General features: G+C 36.6%; 1 protein-coding gene across 1 annotated transcript in view; it reads right to left on the reverse strand.

The window, feature by feature from the left end:
• cps1 (carbamoyl-phosphate synthase 1, mitochondrial) overlaps window positions 1-13,938 on the reverse strand; it is a 49,038-nt gene that overhangs the window by 25,352 nt on the left and 9,748 nt on the right. The window contains exons 19-25 of the mRNA XM_067408792.1: window positions 12,691-12,889; window positions 12,313-12,489; window positions 10,625-10,743; window positions 6,921-7,062; window positions 6,758-6,823; window positions 6,169-6,232; window positions 5,823-6,004 (exon numbers count right to left, since the gene is read on the reverse strand). Coding sequence (XP_067264893.1) covers window positions 5,823-6,004; window positions 6,169-6,232; window positions 6,758-6,823; window positions 6,921-7,062; window positions 10,625-10,743; window positions 12,313-12,489; window positions 12,691-12,889 — 949 coding nt within the window. The remainder of the gene's footprint in view (window positions 1-5,822; window positions 6,005-6,168; window positions 6,233-6,757; window positions 6,824-6,920; window positions 7,063-10,624; window positions 10,744-12,312; window positions 12,490-12,690; window positions 12,890-13,938) is intronic.

A 13,938-nucleotide genomic window follows, 5' to 3' on the forward strand; every position in this document is an offset into this window, starting at 1 on the left:
TTACTATAATCATTTCTCATTCATTGCATGAATTCACAATGATTTTCTGTTCCACTCTTTATATGCATTACTCAATCTAGACTCCTATCCACTGATGTTTTCTCTCTCCCTCTCTTGTTGTTTCAGAGATGAGCTGTGGTCTCAGGATCTGACCCTGGGACATGACATGGCATTATTTTACAGTCTGAGAGCTGTCATATACCTTCAAATCCCATTCGTTGCATTGCTATGGCAACCACATGTATGCCTATTTTCACAATATATAAGCCAGCATTTCCTTCCAGGTTTATAGGTTTATCTGAGCATGCTAATGTGATGGTAATAAACCACTACACAGCACCTGGGAATTTATTACAACCTCTGAGCAAAACAACAAACACTTGATCAACCCATGCTTCAATCACCACTTTAACTAGCTTATAATGTGTCTGAATGGAAAAGTCAATGGCTGTTACAGTGGTCAGACTTTGCATCATCAGTGGAGACTCGAGTGGCTCTATCTCTATAAAAGGAACAGAAATAAGCTGCTTAGATGCTCAGAGGCATTTCCTGGTTAGGCTCTTGAGATAATGGCATCTAGGACCAGAGCTGTATAAAAACAGTGTTCATTACCAGCAATAAAATCTCAGAAGTTTTTAAGTGATGGAATATGATTCTGTAGCTACTAATCAGTGTGATTTCAACTTCATTTAACAATTTTTTAAACCGCCAAATTCCTGGTGAAGAACTACGCTACACATAATACTGAAGAATGAACAATCACAGAAGTTTGTTACCATGAAAACAGAAATTCCATTCCCACAAAACTTTGCAAATTACATAAACAAGTCAGTCTTCAGACAGTTTACAAATCTGTATATAATAGAAACGTATAATAGTAGGGCTGCAAGATTAAAATATAGCAAATGAACAAATCGCAATATGCATAATAGCAACAGAATGATTTGAATTCTTTTAAAAGATTCGAAAAGTCAAAAGTTTTAGCTCAATGCAGACAGCAGAGAATAGATGTTATGACGCTCTCATATCAGCCCTTAAAATCATTGAAAGTCAATAGCTGTTTATTGTATTATTAATGTTATTAACACTTATCTATCATACAGTATTTATGAATCATTCTAGAATTGCTATTCTGAACATAGCATGTCTATTTTTCTGTTTTTTAAAAAATATGTTTTGCTTAGAATGAAATGTTGTGATTCATTCTGAAGTGAAACTTAATGGGAAAACAATTTCAAGAACCAATGCAGCTGAAAACGTGGGCCATCACTGTTGTGTTCGAATATCTCTTTTTCTAAATGTGATGATATTTTAAAAGTACCATCCCAGGCATTAAAGAATTCATATGCACTGGAAACACATGATCTTGTTTGAATAGCACACTGCTACATAAACAGTCTGGCGCTGATGGCAATAGCTGTGGAGTCAGTCTTGCTGTGATATTCATATTAAGACCAGTGGACCAGTCGGCTCTTGTCTACGGTCACACATTGCTGAACATCAGAGAGGAAAATGAGGAATTGCTCGCACTCTACAGACAGTCTGTTGCCGTTTTTTTATAGAAGACACTGCTACTTTTTCCACAGCAAACATTAGGGGGAAAAAATATAACACATTTACTCTTATATACTTTCAGACACAAGATAACAGAGGAGTTTGGAACGTCGTTATAGGAAAGTTATTTCTTATAAGGCAAGGAACAAAATGGAAGAAAATCTATTTCCAAAGTTTGAAGACGGTAGCATACAACCTGATATCATGACATCAGGCTCCTTTCTTGGGATATAAGGATGGTGAACAAAAATAGGTTCCATATAAGATGAATGTATTTGCTTCATATTAAACCTAAAAATGGCTGTACTATTATTTGAATGTACTATTTTCCCTACAGTAATGTCAAGATGTGCAATAGCTATGCCCACAAAACCAGTGTTGTTATTGTTAACTAAATCTTAAACTATAAAAAAAATTCTGATATAAAATAAAATTAAAATATTAGATTTAAAACAAATGAAAATTTGAAATTTTACCTTGACTAAAACTAAATAATTTGAAATAAGCTGAAGATGAAGTACTAGAATTACTGAAACTGAAATAAAGCTATATAGAAATATTAAAAATAACATGAAAATTATTAAAAGCACATAACAAAATTACTAAAACTTAAACTAAAATTAAAATACAAAACTGAATTTATAAAAATAAAAGCCAACTCAAAATATTAATCAATACTATAATAATTATGGAAGTAAATTAATGCCAAATGTTTTTGAAATAAAAAGCTTGTTGAATTGCTCTAAATGAAAAAAAAATATGCATTACATTAGCTGTACTTGCATTTAGATGCACTGTATTTTTAAGGCTTGCATTTTTATGGGCTGAAATTCAACACAGTCGTATATTTAAGCTGTGAATATTTCAATTAAAAATATTTCACACACATTTTCATTATTAAAAATTAAATCATTCATATTCACATTTCAAATTTCACTTCCAAGATATTTATTCTGTTTAAAAATACAACCTATAAAATTCGACTAGAAATTTTCAGTCCATTTTATTTCACTTTACAAATTCGCTTCCACAAATTCAGTGGCTCAAATTCGGCAGAAAATTCAACATTTCACATCCGGGAACTGCAGGAAGAGCAGTAGAGTGCCGATGCATCATCTCTATCTGCTGTTAGTCTTCTTCACCAGCAGGTGTCCCTAGCGGCTGTTTAGGAAGACCAAAGCAACGCTAGTAAGTCATCATTCATTCATAAAAACGGATTTACAGAAATGGAGCAAGTGGTAAGTGAATGTGTGATGATTATCAGGGCCAGTATAAATGCAGAAAAGCTGATAAAGACACAAAAGCTGCATTTATGTTTAATTCAGTGTATTTACGCTTACTTTCCCTGTGTAGCTACAGCTTTCTCTCCAGTGAACAAGATAACGTTATTGCCCGATGCTGGTGTACAGATCAAACGTTAAATCTGAGATATACATATATTTCTCTCTGTTGATAAGTTTCCTTAACTTTATATCGCAGCGCGGTGTTGTAACGTAATAATAGGGTTTCCCTCATCCGTCATAGGATTCCCCTGCCATCAGGACATATAAAACTCTTAACACAGCTTAATGGACTAAAAGACCAAACTCGCACCTCATTTGTGATGTAGGTTAGACTATATAGGCTCCAAGAAAGCAGATACTGGCATAAAGTTGATTTGACGCTGAACGTTTGATTATGATATTCGAAAATTTAGGGACCGTCTCTAAAGTTACGACATTTGGTATTCACGTTTCTACCTTCTACCAAACTCTTGTAGACACACATGCACATATACATATTCAAACACACCTCACTCAAAGCACATGCATATATACTATTTCTTTCTTTTTTTTTTTTTTTTTTACATGTTCATCACACAATTTTTTTTACTTTGTTCATTTTTTATTTTACCTGATCATAGATTATCCTGCTTATACAAATTTTAAATAAAATTTAGAAATAAAATTAACTAAGTAGAACTAATTGTGTGATGAATGTGTAAAAAAAAGAAAAAGTATATGTGCATGTACTTTGAGTTGAGTGTGTTTGAATGTGTGTGTGTGTGTGTGTGTGTGTGTGTGTGTGTGTGTGAGAGAGAGAGAGAGAAGGGTGCATCACTCTTCGACCTGGCACCTATAGATGAACACTTCACAGGTAGTTTTGGTGATTGTAAATCATTCTCATCAAATGTTATTGAGCTTCTAATTATCCAATACAGTAGTGAAATACATAGCAATCTTTACATATTACTTGACAGTTTATTTGGAAACACTTTACAGTAAGGTTCATAATGTATTAACTAATGTGAACTATCCATGAGCAACACATTTGTTGTTGTATTTGTTCATCTTTGTTAACGTTAATAAAAATACAGCAGTTCATTGTTCATGTTACTTCACTATGCATTAACTAAAGTTGACAAATACAACTCTTGATTTTAATAATGTATTAGTAAATGCTGGAATTAACATTAACAAAGATTAGTAAGTGCTGTAGAAGTGCAGTTCATTGTTCGTTCATATCAACTATTTAATATAAAGTGTTACCTTTTATTTTAATAAACATCAATAATCTAAAAGGTTTGCATTATACCTGACACCTAGATAAACACTTTAGAGTTGGTTTTGTGACTAAGTCATTCTCTTTAAATGCTATTGAAGGTAGAAACGTGAATACAGAATGTCGTAACTTTAGAGACGGTCCCTAAATTTGCGAATATTATAATCAAACATTCAGCGTCAAATCAACTTAATGCCAGTATCTGCTTTCTTGGAGCCTATATAGTCTAACCTACATCACAAATGAGGTGCGAGTTTGGTCTTTTATATCACTGTACGAGTCCATTAAGCTGTGTTAAGAGTTTTATATGTCCTGATGGCAGGGGAATCCTATGACGGATGAGGGAAACCCTATTATTACGTTACAACACCGCGCTGCGATATAAAGTTAAGGAAACTTATCAACAGAGAGAAATATATGTATATCTCAGATTTAACGTTTGATCTGTACACCAGCATCGGGCAATAACGTTATCTTGTTCACTGGAGAGAAAGCTGTAGCTACACAGGGAAAGTAAGCGTAAATACACTGAATTAAACATAAATGCAGCTTTTGTGTCTTTATCAGCTTTTCTGCATTTATACTGGCCCTGATAATCATCACACATTCACTTACCACTTGCTCCATTTCTGTAAATCCGTTTTTATGAATGAATGATGACTTACTAGCGTTGCTTTGGTCTTCCTAAACAGCCGCTAGCGACACCTGCTGGTGAAGAAGACTAACAGCAGATAGAGATGATGCATCGGCACTCTACTGCTCTTCCTGCAGTTCCCGGATGTGAAATGTTGAATTTTCTGCCGAATTTGAGCCACTGAATTTGTGGAAGCAAATTTGTAAAGCGAAATAAAATGGACTGAAAATTGCTAGTCGAATTTTATAGGTTGTATTTTTAAACAGAATGAATATTTTGGAAGTGAAATCTAAAAGGTGAATATGAATTATTGAATTTTTAATAATGAAAATGTGTGTGAAATATTTTTAATTGAAATATTCACAGCCTAAATATTCGACCATGTTGAATTTCAGCCCATAAAAATGCAAGCCTTAAAAATACAGTGCATCTAAATGCAAGTACAGCTAATGTAATGCATATTTTTTTTCAAATAGTGCAATTCAACAAGCTTTTTATTTCAAAAACATTTGGCATTATTTTACTTCCATAAATAATACTGAAATAGTACTGTAAGAAATTCATCACAGTCCTTCGGTCCATTCTGACATCTTTTTTATGATTTTCCCATAGCATACAATCAAATATATCCCAAAAATCCAACAAACTCCAACCAATCCAGCTAGTATCCCTTTATGAAAAATAGATTTTAAAGTACTCAAACAACACAACAGTGATTTAACCGTCAACCTTTCTTATACAGAGGTTTGTCAAGCAGTGCAAGCTAGCACAAATGTCTTGACAAAGTTTCCTTTTCTAGATTTTTTTTTTATAAAATGCCAGCAACCACAATGTTAAAAGGCACACTTTAAATTAATTATTTGTATTAGTAATAATAATCGAAAACACTGACTTAGTCCATCTAAACGTTTTTTAACGGCTCATCCAATCAGATTTCAGATCAAGACCTACGCACTTTATAATATATATTTTTGCATGGTGTTTTCAGAAATCGGACCATATCATAACAATGCCCTTGTCAAACATGAAAGTGAGTAATATCTTTCAGTTACCCAAATGCACCAGATGCACGGGCTGAACTTTGACCTCTCACCTCCTGCTGTGTGATGTCCAGGATGCGCTCCAGGGTTAACTCCTCAAAGTACAGACGGTCACATTCATCAAAGTCCGTACTGACTGTCTCCGGGTTATGGTTCACCACCACTGTACGCTTGCCCATCTGTCGGAGGGCACGAATGCTTGACACGGCACACCAGTCAAACTCCACACTGCTGCCTATGGGGGAGTAGAGCGAAACGCTGCCCTGACCCACTCTTGCACTAATTGCTCATTAGAACTAATGAAGACAGTACATGAATGGGTTGGTGTAAATTGAAAAAAAAAAAAAAAAAAAAAATCAAAGATCAAAGGATGATTAGGTAAAAAAGATTTGAGCTCACCAATGTGATATGGACCACAACCCACAATCATGATACCATGATCCTTAAAATCCAAGTCATGCTCCTGTTGAAAATGAAAAAAAAAAAAAAAAAGGATTCATCCTCACACACATGCCACAAACTTCAATATCCACGATTAATTTCATAATTTTATTTCATCATTTTATTAATCTTATCTTATCTTATCTTATCTTATCTTATCTTAATTATTATTATTATTATTATTACTAAAAAATATTATTTATTATTATTATAATTATTATATTAGATTCGTTTAAAAAAATTACTTTGTACCTTTTTAGTTTCCTTTTCCATCTAAGGGCATTTCGATTTTTTTTTTTTTACTTTTATTTTCCCCTTCAATTGACGCATTTCTCTTTTTACTCTTATTTATTGTGCTCCAAGTTCTGTATGTGGTTTGGCAATATTGTAAATGTTAACAATCATGCTGCTAAAGCTTTCCCTTGTTAAATAAAGTTTACTTTGTGTACTAAAATGATCGAGAAAAATTGTGCTACTGTGGAGAAGTCGCCAGGCACTTCAATCATCAAAGACCTACAGTACATAAAGGTTGGACAGACCGTTTTACCTGACCATGGTAAGTGCAGTACAAATAATTGGTGGCTGCGGGGTATTCAGCAGCAAGTGTATCAATCTGAAAGGGAGCATAAAATCCATTTTTCACAAAGAAAGTGTTATTATAACAACTGTATCTCAATAATAAAAGGATATTTCTGGCAATAGGCTCAAACCTGTTTGACCCAAGGTCGGATGTTCTGGTTGAGCCTTAGTGTTCGAGCTTCTCCCTCCGAGATGTCCAGAGCCTGGCCAACCTGTCGGTCTGAGAAACCATCCATCTTGGCCTTCAGAAGTAGATCTCTCGGCACCGTGGTGCTGAGGGCGCAAACAGCATTAAGAAACTCAACATGACACAAATGTGCTGACACAAAGTTTGCAAAATGTTATTTATTTAATGTTGTTCTGTACTGCTTGGTTACATAGCATTTTCCGAGGTCGTTTTTAAATATTTTTTGGTAAATACATGCAAAATCATTAGAGGGAAAATGCTTTTAGGATAAGATAAATAACAAACCATAGACCTTTGATCATCATCAGAGAGTTAAAACTTCAGTGTATATGGAAGGAAAGAAAAAAATTCTTGCTAAAGATGCTAAATACTTATTTTCAAATCAATACATAACTTGAACAAAGATCAAAGGGAAATGGAATCAAAACATGTAGATTTTTCTGCCTTAACATTCATGTTTTATAAGCTTTGCATAGGCGTAAAACAATTCAGGTGATCAAAATATCTGTTAAACTTTTTGATCTATTAATGTGAAAAAAGTAGCTCTAAAGAAACTTTTAACAATGTATACAGCAAGCTTTTAGTACATATACATTTCTTGGTTTAAATTTTTGTTTATTAAAAAGGCAAAGAGCATTAAAACTAGCATGGGACAGCAGGAGTGTGAGACGGTAGAGTGTCAGTCGCAATGGACAGAGACAACCAATCCTCACTATCCCACGCACCAAATGTGAGATTTTACTTCATACTGCACTACTGCAGAGATCAAGTAGCCTAGTGGTTAAAGATCAGGGGTTGTAACTGAAAACATGGTTCAAACTTTGATCAGAGTGCTTAACTAAAGGTCATGCTAAAGGAAATATGGCTATAACTCAAGATGCCGCTGTTCTAGAGTGACGTACTGTACTGTATAAATGGCCAGACTAGTGTGAGCCGATAGACAGGCAACGGTTACTCAAACAACCACTCGTTACAACTGAAGTCTGCAGAACAGCATCTCTGATTGCTCAACACGTCAAACCTTGAAGCATATGGGCTACAGAAGCAGAAGACCACACCTTTTGCCACTCCTGTCAGCTAAGAACAGGAAACTGAGGCTACAATTCACTCAGGCTCACCAAAATTGGACAATAGAAAATAGGAGTCTGGATTTCTGCTGTAACATTCAGATGGCAGGGTCAGAATGCGGCCAAAACAACATATACAGTGGGTACGGAAAGTATTCAGACCCCCTTAAATTTTTCACTCTTTGTTATATTGCAGCCATTTGCTAAAATCATTTAAGTTCATTTTTTTTCCTCATTAATGTACACACACATTGATAGAAAAAACTGAATTGTTGACATTTTTTCTAGATTTATTAAAAAAGAAAAACTGAAATACCACATGGTATTTCACATGGTATATACCACATGGTATATACCCTTTTCATCCAATACAGCCAGAGTCTTTTTGGGAAAGATGCAACAAGTTTTTCACACCTGGATTTGGGTTCACACTCTGCCATTCCTCCTTGCAGATCCTCTCCAGTTCTGTCAGGTTGGATGGTAAACGTTGGTGGACAGCCATTTTTAGGCCTCTCCAGAGATGCTCAGTTAGGTTTAATGTCAGGGCTCTTGCTGGACCATTCAAGAACAGTCACGGAGTTGTTGTGAAGCCACTCCTTCATTATTTTAGCTGTGTGCTTAGGGTCATTGTCTTGTTGGAAGGTAAACCTTCGGCCCAGTCTGAGGTCCTGAGCACTCTGGAGAAGGTTTTCGTCCAGGATATCCCTGTACTTGGCCGCATTCATCTTTCCCTCGATTGCAACCAGTCGTCCTGTCCCTACAGCTGAAAAACACCCCCACAGCATGATGCTGCCACCACCATGCTTCCCTGTCGGGACTGTATTGGACAGGTGATGAGCAGTGCCTGGTTTTCTCCACACATACCGCTTAGAATTAAGGCCAGAAAGTTCTATCTTGGTCTCATCAGACCATCTTATTTCTCACCATCTTGGAGTCCTTCAGGTGTTTTTTTAGAAACTCCATGCGGGCTTTCATGTGTCTTGCACTGAGGAGAGTCTTCCGTCGGGCCACTCTGCCATAAAGCCCCAACTGGTGGAGGGCTGCAGTGATGGTTGACTTTCTACAACTTTCTCCCATCTCCCTACTGCATCTCTGGAGCTCAGCCACAGTGATCTTTGGGTTCTTCTTTACCTCTCTCACCAAGGCTCTTCTCCCCCGATAGCTCAGTTTGGCCAGATGGCCAGCTCTAGGAAGGGTTCTGGTTGTCCCAAACATCTTCCATTTAAGGATTATGGAGGCCACTGTGCTCTTAGGAACCTTAAGTGCAGCAGAAATGTTTTTGTAACCTTGGCCAGATCTGTGCCTTGCCACAATTCTGTCTCTGAGATCTTCAGACAGTTCCTTTGACCTCATGATTCTCATTTGCTCTGACATGCACTGTGAGCTGTAAGGTCTTATATAGACAGGTGTGTGGCTTTCCTAATCAAATACAATCAGTATAATCAAACACATCTGGGCTCAAATGAAGGTGTAGAACCATCTCAAGGATGATCAGAAGAAATGGACAGCACCTGAGTTAAATATATGAGTGTCACAGCAAAGGGTCTGAATACTTAGGACCATGTGATATTTCATTTTTTTCTGTCAATATGGGGTGCTGTGTGTACATTAATGAGGAAAAAAAATAAACTTAAATGATTTTAGCAAGTGAAAAATACCAATACCCTTTCCATACCCACTGTAACACTGACCCAATCCTGCTGGTGGTGTTGTTCCTGACCATCTCCATCCCTTCATGACCACAGGGTTACACTTCTGTAATCTTCTGATGGCTACTTCCAGCAGGATAACACAGCATTTCACAAAGCTCCAATGGTCCCACTTTATATTAGGTGGCCATAACTACTATGTACTTACATCAAAAAAATAAGTACAATATACTTACTGTGTTCATATTGTACTGCAAACCACTTTTGATTCCATTGAGGTGGGATAGGTTTGGTGGTATGGGTAGGTTCAAGGGTGGGTTAAGGAGTAAAGGATGGGTCAACAATGTTTCCAGCACCATGTTGAATCTATGCCACACTGAATTAAAGGGATAGTTCACCCAAAAATGAAAATTATCCCATGATTTACTCACCTCAAGCCATCCTAGGTAAGACTAGCTTCTATATAAGACTATCTTCTTTCAAACGAATACAATCAGATTAATGTATTTAAAAATATCCTTAGTCCTCCAAGGTTTATAACGGCAGTGAATGGGGGGCCACGTTTTGAAGTCAAAAATAATGCATCCATCCATAAAAAAAAAAAAAAAAATCCATATGACTCCAGTGGGTTAATAAAGGCTTTCTGAAGCGAAGAGATGCGTTTTTGTAAGAAAAATATCCAGATTTAAAACTTATAAAATATAAATTCAAATAACTAGCTTCCGGTGGACAACCATAGACATAATGCGCGAGTCCATTTGCGGCGGAAGAGTATCCTTTGACCTGACGCACAGCGTAATGACAAACGCGGTTCTCTCTGATTACCACTAATGTGGTGATTCACTTTCACAAGCAATAAATTTGTTTAGTTTTTATTTCTGCTTGTTAATATCAGTTACGAGTGTCCAAATGTGACTGTTAACCTCTCTCACCTGTTATACTGACCCAGGCGCTGCTCCATCTCAGTGATGTGCCTCAGTTTGTGCAGGAACCATTTGTCTATGGCAGTGAGGTCATGGATCTGATCAACAGTCAAACCACTGTGCAAGGCCTTGAGAAACAAGACAATCATCATAATTCCTAAAATCAGCAGACTATACTATGAATGGCATGAACATAAACAGGCTTTTCTAATAAATGATTGCGATCTACAAGAAATTGTTGGGTCATTGTTAAATGAGAAATAATGGCTCTTGATTGTTGGCTGTTAGCCTGCAGTGTCCCTTGAATACAGAGCAGAACCCAATGAGCTGTAACTCGCTGCTGCCATAGTGCTGTGAGGGGGACGGGGATCTTGGCCAATCAGGACACAGCACTTAATAGCCTGTCTGCTTAATAGGAGGCATAACCTGCTCTGAATGAAATTATGTGCCTGGAGACTAACATCAAACTCTACTGCCACAAAAGCGAGACCAACCTTGAGAGTTATTGATGTCTCATGTCTTGACAGGATTTGGCCTATTATTCCTTAATAAATCTGCCAGCATCAATGCGTTCATTTAACATTTGCATGACTCGGTTTTTGATGAGAAGCAGGTTGTGTTTAAGTCATTTTCATTTTTAATGAATGTCCAGTTGATACAGAGTGGTTTTGTATCATCCTAAAGGGGTTTATTTTGCAATAATGACCAGCTGACAACAGTACTACAAGTAACTGTATAGTACTACATTACCCTAGTATTACACAGCTACTTACAAGACAAGTACATAAAAAGGAGAGGAAAGAGTTCGCTGAGACAAATTAGAAACTAGGAAATTGGTGGCGAGTGACAATGGGTCAATTACACAATTTAATGGTCATCATCCAAAAATATTTGATCACATAATAAGGCAACTGACCAATTAGAGTCAAGGATTCTATATAATAATCCTTTAAAATTAAGGTTTAGTTAAATATCTTTTACACTGAATGTTCACAGACAATGTGTACAATTTTGAATTATTAAGGTTGTTTTGCCATTTTCTTTGTCTTAAAAATCTATTTGATTTTATTTTAAAAAGTAAAAATAAATAAATAAACAGTAATATTGTGAAATATTACAATCTAAACTAACATTTTTATATTTTATTATATTTTCAAATGTAATTTATGCTGAATTTTCAGCATCATTACTCCAGTGTTCAGAGTCACATGATCTTACAGAAATCATTCTAATATGCTGATTTGGTGATCAAGAAACATTTCATATTATTATCAATGTTGAAAACAGTTGTGCTTCTTAATATTTTTGCAGAAACCATAACACATTTTTTTCCAGGATTCTTTGCTTAATAGAAAGTTCAAAAGAATAGCATTTATTTGACATATCTTTTACAACAGTATAAATTTATTCAATTGTATAAACATAAATACATATTCAAAAGTATAAACAGCATTCTTTGCTGAATAAAACTATTCAGTTCTTGAAAAAAAAAAAAAAAAAAAAAAAAAGATTAAATAAATAATCCTACTGACCCCAAACTTTTGAATGGTTTAACCTAAGATTTAGGACCTATGTAAAAGCTGTTGTCTGATTGACTAAATCATGAGTCTAAATTAATCATGGCTGTCATATTGAGTACAGTCAGAATCTATCATCTAGACTGTAATGCTCGTCTCTTAATGCTCTGAGTCACATACCTGGGCAAGGGAGAATATACGAGTACTTGAAGGCATGGAAAGCTCACGCTGCAGGTCAAGCTGCTCTGCCCAGGCTCTTTTCAGAGGCAGACGTGGTACAAAGCCGTCCACTGAGGGGTGGCACATTCGCAAAGCCTTCTGGATGCTCTCCTCAAAGGTTCGGCCAACTGCCATGACCTGTGAGGGGAGGAAGTAAGAGGAAAGAATGGAGACGGAAGCTTTTTTTGCCTATTATTGTAAATCAACAGCACTAAACCAACTGTGATACGGACTTTAACAAAATTGGCAATAAAGAATCAAAATCCTAATTCAGTCCTGGATTAGTTTTATTCTGTGATTGAAAGCAGCAGTGTTCGATTGCCATGGCAACTGCCGCACCTCTCCAACACTCTTCATGGCACTGCCGATCTCCCGAGACATTCCTTGGAAGCGGTCTAGATCCCAGCGAGGTATTTTGGTGACAATGTAATCCAAACTGGGCTCAAAACAGGCCGTGGTCTGCTCCGACACAGCGTTCTTTATGTCCGGCAGAGGAATGCCCAGTGCTAGTTTAGCAGCTACAAATGCTAGAGGGTACCTAATGAGAAAGGGTCAGAAAGCAGAAATGTCATATAATGGATAATGTTAAAGGGTTAGTTCACCTAAATGAAAATTCTGTCATTAATTGCTCACCCTCATGACGTTCCACACACGGAAGACCTTCGTTCATCTTTGGAACACAAATAAAGATATTTCTGATGAGATCCGAGATGTATATAATTCGTCCATGGGCAGCAATTTAACCACCACTTTCAAGGTCTGGAAAGGTACTAAAGACATTGTTAAAACAGTTGACGTGACTGCAGTGGTTCAACCTTAATTTTATGAAGCGACAAGGATACTTTTTGTGTGCAAAAACAAAACAAAAATAACGACTTTATTCAGCAATCTCTTCTCTTCCCTGTCGTTATCCTTACACAAGTGACGCAGTGAAGGCTTACGTCCGAATGCCAGCTCGGTATTGGCCAAAGTTGCACACGTGAGCAGCACAACACATGCATGTGATGCTGACACAGGAGCCAATAATGAGTCGGCGTTCTGGCGTAAAACCTGGGAGCACTGGACACAAACACCGTATGAGAATGACACAGAAGAGAAGATATTGTTGAATAAAGTCGTTATTTTTGTTTTGCACACAAAAAGTATTCTCGCCGCTTCATAAAATTAAGGTTGAACCACTGCAGTCACATCGGCTGTTTTAACAATGTCTTTAGTACCTTTCTAGACCTTGACAGTGTCGGTTAACTTGGTGTCTATGGACAGGAATATACCTCTCGGATTTCATCAAAAATATCTTAATTTGTGTTCCGAAGATGTGGAACAACATAAGGGTGAGTAATTAATGATAGAATTTTCATTTTTGGGTGAACTAGCCCTTTAACTACTAGGGGTTTAATGGTACATGTATTCGTCCCGAACTGTATGGTATGGATGTCACGGTTCGGTGCATACAGTCAGACGACGAATACAGGCGATCCACACTTCAATCAAGAAGGGGGCGCGCACAGTAATTTAATGCTGTTTGCTAACCACCAAAATGGGAAGAAACGCAGAAGAAGAACAGATGATCTATGCATAGATATGTTA

This window comes from Chanodichthys erythropterus, chromosome 14 (assembly GCF_024489055.1).
Source record: "Chanodichthys erythropterus isolate Z2021 chromosome 14, ASM2448905v1, whole genome shotgun sequence".
NCBI lineage: Eukaryota > Metazoa > Chordata > Actinopteri > Cypriniformes > Xenocyprididae > Chanodichthys > Chanodichthys erythropterus.